General features: G+C 49.6%; 1 protein-coding gene across 1 annotated transcript in view; it reads right to left on the bottom strand.

Moving 5' to 3' along the window:
* Nucleotides 1-3,878: 3,878 nt before the first annotated feature.
* ChT (choline transporter) overlaps nt 3,879-7,899 on the bottom strand; it is an 85,013-nt gene continuing 80,992 nt past the window's right edge. The window contains exon 12 of the mRNA XM_070104318.1: nt 3,879-4,333. Coding sequence (XP_069960419.1) covers nt 4,192-4,333 — 142 coding nt within the window. The 3' untranslated portion in view covers nt 3,879-4,191. The remainder of the gene's footprint in view (nt 4,334-7,899) is intronic.

The following is a 7,899-nucleotide window of genomic DNA, read 5'->3' as shown; positions in this document are numbered from 1 at the left end:
CCGGCACTGTAACATCCTCACTCATCCTTCAGAGTGTAGACACTGTACTTCCCACCTCCAGCACTGTAACATCCTCACTCATCCTTCAGAGTGCAGGCACTGTACTTCCCACCTCCAGCACTGTAACATCTTCACTCATCCTTCAGAGTGTAGGCACTGTACTTCCCACCTCCAGCACTGTAACATCCTCACTCATCCTTCAGAGTGTAGACACTGTACTTCCCACCTCCAGCACTGTAACATCCTCACTCATCCTTCAGAGTGCAGGCACTGTACTTCCCACCTCCAGCACTGTAACATCCTCACTCATCCTTCAGAGTGCAGGTACTGTACTTCCCACCTCCAGCACTGTAACGTCCTCACTCATCCTTCAGAGTGTAGGCACTGTACTTCCCACCTCCAGCACTGTAACATCTTCACTCATCCTTCAGAGTGTAGGCACTGTACTTCCCACCTCCAGCACTGTAACATCCTCACTCATCCTTCAGGGTGTAGACACTGTACTTCCCACCTCCAGCACTGTAACATCCTCACTCATCCTTCAGAGTGCAGGCACTGTACTTCCCACCTCCAGCACTGTAACATCCTCACTCATCCTTCAGAGTGCAGGTACTGTACTTCCCACCTCCAGCACTGTAACATCCTCACTCATCCTTCAGAGTGTAGGCACTGTACTTCCCACCTCCAGCACTGTAACATCCTCACTCATCCTTCAGAGTGCAGGTACTGTACTTCCCACCTCCAGCACTGTAACATCCTCACTCATCCTTCAGAGTGTAGGCACTGTACTTCCCACCTCCAGCACTGTAACATCCTCACTCATCCTTCAGAGTGCAGGTACTGTACTTCCCACCTCCAGCACTGTAACATCCTCACTCATCCTTCAGAGTGTAGGCACTGTACTTCCCACCTCCAGCACTGTAACATCCTCACTCATCCTTCAGAGTGTAGGCACTGTACTTCCCACCTCCAGCACTGTAACATCCTCACTCATCCTTCAGAGTGTAGGCACTGTACTTCCCACCTCCAGCACTGTAACATCCTCACTCATCCTTCAGAGTGAGTGTAGGCACTGTACTTCCCACCTCCAGCACTGTAACATCCTCACTCATCCTTCAGAGTGTAGGCACTGTACTTCCCACCTCCAGCACTGTACCATCCTCACTCATCCTTCAGAGTGTAGGCACTGTACTTCCCACCTCCAGCACTGTACCATCCTCACTCATCCTTCAGAGTGTAGGCACTGTACTTCCCACCTCCAGCACTGTAACGTCCTCACTCATCCTTCAGAGTGCAGGCACTGTACTTCCCACCTCCAGCACTGTAACATCCTCACTCATCCTTCAGAGTGCAGGCACTGTACTTCCCACCTCCAGCACTGTAACATCCTCACTCATCCTTCAGAGTGCAGGCACTGTACTTCCCACCTCCAGCACTGTAACATCCTCCCTCATCCTTCAGAGTGCAGGCGCTGTACTTCCCACCTCCAGCACTGTACATCCTCACTCATCCTTCAGAGTGCAGGTACTGTACTTCCCACCTCCAGCACTGTAACGTCCTCACTCATCCTTCAGAGTGCAGGCACTGTACTTCCCACCTCCAGCACTGTAACGTCCTCACTCATCCTTCAGAGTGCAGGTACTGTACTTCCCACCTCCAGCACTGTAACGTCCTCACTCATCCTTCAGAGTGCAGGCACTGTACTTCCCACCTCCAGCACTGTAACGTCCTCACTCATCCTTCAGAGTGCAGGCACTGTACTTCCCACCTCCAGCACTGTAACGTCCTCACTCATCCTTCAGAGTGCAGGCACTGTACTTCCCACCTCCAGCACTGTAACGTCCTCACTCATCCTTCAGAGTGTAGGCACTGTACTTCCCACCTCCAGCACTGTAACGTCCTCACTCATCCTTCAGAGTGCAGGCACTGTACTTCCCACCTCCAGCACTGTAACATCCTCACTCATCCTTCAGAGTGTAGGTACTGTACTTCCCACCTCCAGTACTGTAACATCCTCACTCATCCTTCAGAGTGTAGGTACTGTACTTCCCACCTCCAGCACTGTAACATCCTCACTCATCCTTCAGAGTGTAGGTACTGTACTTCCCACCTCCAGCACTGTAACATCCTCACTCATCCTTCAGAGTGTAGGTACTGTACTTCCCACCTCCAGCACTGTAACATCCTCACTCATCCTTCAGAGTGTAGGTACTGTACTTCCCACCTCCAGCACTGTAACGTCCTCACTCATCCCATCAATTACGTATATCACCCATCAATAATCTTTAAATACTATTACCTTATTTTATTGATCTTCCTAAGTGAAGATTTACTCTCGTTTTTTTCTGTCGTTTAAACAATAGTTTTTTTCATTGTCCCAAACACATCCTCATAGATTTTATACCGTGAGGGCCGTTTATTTCCCTACATTATGGAAGTACTCAGCGGTGGTGCTGATCCTTGCGCCACCCCATTAGTCACCATTCACCAGTTATATCCTTGTCACCAGTTGAATTTCCTCGCTTTTGCAAAAGTAAATCTTCAATGATTTTATTTCTGTTTTGATTTGCTCCTTCTAAATTACTTTTTCATATGTAACTCTGTCAAAAGGCCATTTTTTTGGACATATAGATGTGTGTTGAGCTCCCGTTAATTTCTCTAATGGTTTTGTGACTAACGTAGATTATCCTGACTATCGTCACTATCGCAGAGGTTTCATTTTGATAGATTTATAGTATTTTGTTGAGTGGGATTCTGTTTGGTGGCCGGACTCTTATTTCTGTGACGCTCAACCTCTTCACTCTAATAGCTTTTACTGCGTTATACAACACTTTCATCTGTCGTGTGTGTGTGTGTGTGGGATGTGTGTGTGTGTGTGTGTGTGTGGTGTGTGTGTGTGTGTGTGTGTGTGTGTGTGTGTTGTGTGTGTGTCTGTGTGTGTGTGTGTGTGTGTGTGTGTGTGTGTGTGTGTGTGTGTGTGTGTGTGTGGTGTGTGTGTGTGTGTGTGTGTGTGTGTGTGTGTGTGTGTGGTGTGTGTGTGTGGTGTGTGTGTGTGTGTGTGTGTGTTGTGTGTGTGTCTGTGTGTGTGTGTGTGTGTGTGTGTGTGTGTGTGTGTGTGTGTGTGTGTGTGTGTGTGGTGTGTGTGTGTGTGTGTGTGTGTGTGTGTGTGTGTGTGTGTGTGTGTGTGTGTGTGTGTGTGTCTGTGTGGTGTGTGTGTGTGTGTGTGTGTGTGTGTGTGTGTGTGTGTGTGTGTGTGTGTGTGGTGTGTGTGTGTGTGTGTGTGTGTGTGTGTGTGTGTGTGTGTGTGTGGTGTGTGTGTGTGTGTGTGTGTGTGTGTGTGTGTGTGTGTGTGTGTGTGTGTGTGTGTGTGTGTGTGTGTGTGTGTGTGTGTGTGTGTGTGTGTGTGTGTGTGTGTGTGTGTGTGTGTGTGTGTGTGTGTGTGTGTGTGTGTGTCTGTGTGGTGTGTGTGTGTGTGTGTGTGTGTGTGTGTGTGGTTGTGTGTGGTTGTGTGTGTGTGTGGTTGTGTGTGTGTGTGGTTGTGTGTGTGTCTGTGTGGAGTGTGTGTGTCTATGTGGTGTGTGTGTGTGTGTGTGTGTGTGTGTGTGTCTGTGTGGTGTGTGTGTGTGTGTGTGTGTGTGTGTGTGGTTGTGTGTGTGTCTGTGTGTGTGTGTGTGTGTGTGTGTGTGTGTGTGTGTGTGTGTGTGTGTGATATTCCCACCCTGCAGCCAAGAGTAATCTTCGTAATACACACGCGCGCGCGCGCACACACACAAACACACACATACACATACACACACACACACACACACACACACACACACACACACACACACACACACACACACACGACACTGAAGATAGGGGGGACACGATAATGACATATAAAATACTGAGAGGAATTGTCAAGGTGGATAGACAATGTTTCAGAGATGTGACACAGCAACAAGGGGTCATAACTGTAAGTTGAAGACTCGGATGAGCCACAGGGATATTAGGAAGTATTTCTTCAGTCATAGAGTTGTCAGGAAGTGGAACACTGGAGAGTGATGTAGTGAGTCATGATCCATACATAGAGATACGATAAAGCTCATGGAGCAGGGAGAGAGTGGACCTAGTAGCGACCAACGAAGAGGCGGAGTCAGGAGCTATAACTCGACGCCTCGAACCACAAATATGTGACTACACATTCACCTAGAACTCACCCAGTATCCTGAGGATAAATCCCAGCACATAGGCACATATGGAGCCATAGGTGTTGACGTACTCGGGTGCATGTACAGCCAGTGCCAGTTGTGGGAACAGCATCACATAGACCAGGTCGCCACACAGGTAACTGTGGAAGGAATGCTGGTCAAGGTGTTGTAGGGCCCTTACACATTTAACGCCTGCACATGACTTTAATCAAATTAATAATATACTTATGTGATACAGTGTCTACGCCCTTCTGGAAGTTCATAAAAATGCAGATTATCTATCCTGCCTGTGCAGTAAATTATTATGCAAAACAACCACAGGGGGAGTTGAATAATAGCTCTAGGCCTTTCGTGTTGCAGTCAACACATCAGGAGCTTGCAAAGTTGCAGAAATGAGTAAGTAAACTCAGGAAATTCGTTTCGAGGGATGCCAGGGGGCCCCTCGTCTATGGTTGTCTCACATCCTGTGTCGCTTGTCCGCGGGTCTTGCATATTATTACACTATTATTTAAGTTACTACTGCTACTACACTATTATAACTACTTACTGCTAGTATTATTAATGTTGTGCCTGAGGAGTGATAATATACGACTCGAGGAAGAGGTGTTCCTTTAGTGTTAGCAAGGTGTAGGTGTGAGTCCTGGGGTCTGACTCACTGCAGAGGTGTTGCTATAGTGTTAGCAAGGTGTAGGTGTGAGTCCTGGGGTCTGACTCACTGGAGAGGTGTTCCTTTAGTGTTGGCAAGGTGTAGGTGTGAGTCCTGGGGTCTGACTCACTGGAGAGGTGTTGCTATAGTGTTAGCAAGGTGTAGGTGTGAGTCCTGGGGTCTGACTCACTGGAGAGGTGTTCCTTTAGTGTTAGCAAGGTGTAGGTGTGAGTCCTGGGGTCTGACTCACTGGAGAGGTGTTCCTTTAGTGTTGGCAAGGTGTAGGTGTGAGTCCTGGGGTCTGACTCACTGGAGAGGTGTTGCTATAGTGTTAGCAAGGTGTAGGTGTGAGTCCTGGGGTCTGACTCACTGGAGAGGTGTTCCTTTAGTGTTAGCAAGGTGTAGGTGTGAGTCCTGGGGTCTGACTCACTGGAGAGGTGTTCCTTTAGTGTTGGCAAGGTGTAGGTGTGAGTCCTGGGGTCTGACTCACTGGAGAGGTGTTGCTATAGTGTTAGCAAGGTGTAGGTGTGAGTCCTGGGGTCTGACTCACTGGAGAGGTGTTCCTTTAGTGTTGGCAAGGTGTAGGTGTGAGTCCTGGGGTCTGACTCACTGGAGAGGTGTTGCTATAGTGTTAGCAAGGTGTAGGTGTGAGTCCTGGGGTCTGACTCACTGGAGAGGTGTTCCTTTAGTGTTGGCAAGGTGTAGGTGTGAGTCCTGGGGTCTGACTCACTGGAGAGGTGTTGCTATAGTGTTAGCAAGGTGTAGGTGTGAGTCCTGGGGTCTGACTCACTGGAGAGGTGTTGCTATAGTGTTAGCAAGGTGTAGGTGTGAGTCCTGGGGTCTGACTCACTGGAGAGGTGTTGCTATAGTGTTAGCAAGGTGTAGGTGTGAGTCCTGGGGTCTGACTCACTGGAGAGGTGTTGCTATAGTGTTAGCAAGGTGTAGGTGTGAGTCCTGGGGTCTGACTCACTGGAGAGGTGTTGCTATAGTGTTAGCAAGGTGTAGGTGTAAGTCCTGGGGTCTGACTCACTGGAGAGGTGTTGCTATAGTGTTAGCAAGGTGTAGGTGTGAGTCCTGGGGTCTGACTCACTGGAGAGGTGTTGCTATAGTGTTAGCAAGGTGTAGGTGTGAGTCCTGGGGTCTGACTCACTGGAGAGGTGTTGCTATAGCGTTAGCAAGGTGTAGGTGTGAGTCCTGGGGTCTGACTCACTGGAGAGGTGTTCCTTTAGTGTTAGCAAGGTGTAGGTGTGAGTCCTGGGGTCTGACTCACTGGAGAGGTGTTGCTATAGCGTTAGCAAGGTGTAGGTGTGAGTCCTGGGGTCTGACTCACTGGAGAGGTGTTGCTATAGCGTTAGCAAGGTGTAGGTGTGAGTCCTGGGGTCTGACTCACTGGAGAGGTGTTGCTATAGCGTTAGCAAGGTGTAGGTGTGAGTCCTGGGGTCTGACTCACTGGAGAGGTGTTGCTATAGCGTTAGCAAGGTGTAGGTGTGAGTCCTGGGGTCTGACTCACTGGAGAGGTGTTGCTATAGCAACACCTCTCCAGTGAGTCAGACCCCAGGACTCACACCTACACCTTGCTAACGCTATAGCAACACCTCTCCAGTGAGTCAGACCCCAGGACTCACACCTACACCTTGCTAACGCTATAGCGTTAGCAAGGTGTAGGTGTGAGTCCTGGGGTCTGACTCACTGGAGAGGTGTTGCTATAGCGTTAGCAAGGTGTAGGTGTGAGTCCTGGGGTCTGACTCACTGGAGAGGTGTTGCTATAGCGTTAGCAAGGTGTAGGTGTGAGTCCTGGGGTCTGACTCACTGGAGAGGTGTTGCTATAGTGTTAGCAAGGTGTAGGTGTGAGTCCTGGGGTCTGACTCACTGGAGAGGTGTTGCTATAGTGTTAGCAAGGTGTAGGTGTGAGTCCTGGGGTCTGACTCACTGGAGAGGTGTTGCTATAGTGTTAGCAAGGTGTAGGTGTGAGTCCTGGGGTCTGACTCACTGGAGAGGTGTTGCTATAGTGTTAGCAAGGTGTAGGTGTAAGTCCTGGGGTCTGACTCACTGGAGTTGTGTTGCTATAGTGTTAGCAAGGTGTAGGTGTGAGTCCTGGGGTCTGACTCACTGGAGAGGTGTTGCTATAGTGTTAGCAAGGTGTAGGTGTGAGTCCTGGGGTCTGACTTACTGGAGAGGTGTTGCTATAGTGTTAGCAAGGTGTAGGTGTGAGTCCTGGGGTCTGACTCACTGGAGAGGTGTTCCTTTAGTGTTGGCAAGGTGTAGGTGTGAGTCCTGGGGTCTGACTCACTGGAGAGGTGTTGCTATAGTGTTAGCAAGGTGTAGGTGTAAGTCCTGGGGTCTGACTCACTGGAGAGGTGTTGCTATAGTGTTAACAAGGTGTTGGTGTGAGTCCTGGGGTCTGACTCACTGGAGAGGTGTTGCTATAGTGTTAGCAAGGTGTAGGTGTGAGTCCTGGGGTCTGACTCACTGGAGAGGTGTTGCTATAGTGTTAGCAAGGTGTAGGTGTGAGTCCTGGGGTCTGACTCACTGGAGAGGTGTTGCTATAGTGTTAGCAAGGTGTAGGTGTGAGTCCTGGGGTCTGACTCACTGGAGAGGTGTTGCTATAGTGTTAGCAAGGTTTTGGTGTGAGTCCTGGGGTCTGACTCACTGGAGAGGTGTTGCTATAGTGTTAGCAAGGTGTAGGTGTGAGTCCTGGGGTCTGACTCACTGGAGAGGTGTTGCTATAGTGTTAGCAAGGTGTAGGTGTGAGTCCTGGGGTCTGACTCACTGGAGAGGTGTTGCTATAGTGTTGGCAAGGTGTAGGTGTGAGTCCTGGGGTCTGACTCACTGGAGAGGTGTTGCTATAGTGTTAGCAAGGTGTAGGTGTGAGTCCTGGGGTCTGACTCACTGGAGAGGTGTTGCTATAGTGTTAGCAAGGTGTAGGTGTGAGTCCTGGGGTCTGACCCACTGGAGAGGTGTTGCTTTAGTGTTAGCAAGGTGTAGGTGTGAGTCCTGGGGTCTGACTCACTGGAGAGGTGTTGCTATAGTGTTAGCAAGGTGTAGGTGTGAGTCCTGGGG

Source organism: Cherax quadricarinatus, chromosome 91 (assembly GCF_038502225.1).
Source record: "Cherax quadricarinatus isolate ZL_2023a chromosome 91, ASM3850222v1, whole genome shotgun sequence".
Lineage (NCBI taxonomy): Eukaryota > Metazoa > Arthropoda > Malacostraca > Decapoda > Parastacidae > Cherax > Cherax quadricarinatus.
This window is presented reverse-complemented; position numbering and strand designations above follow the sequence as displayed.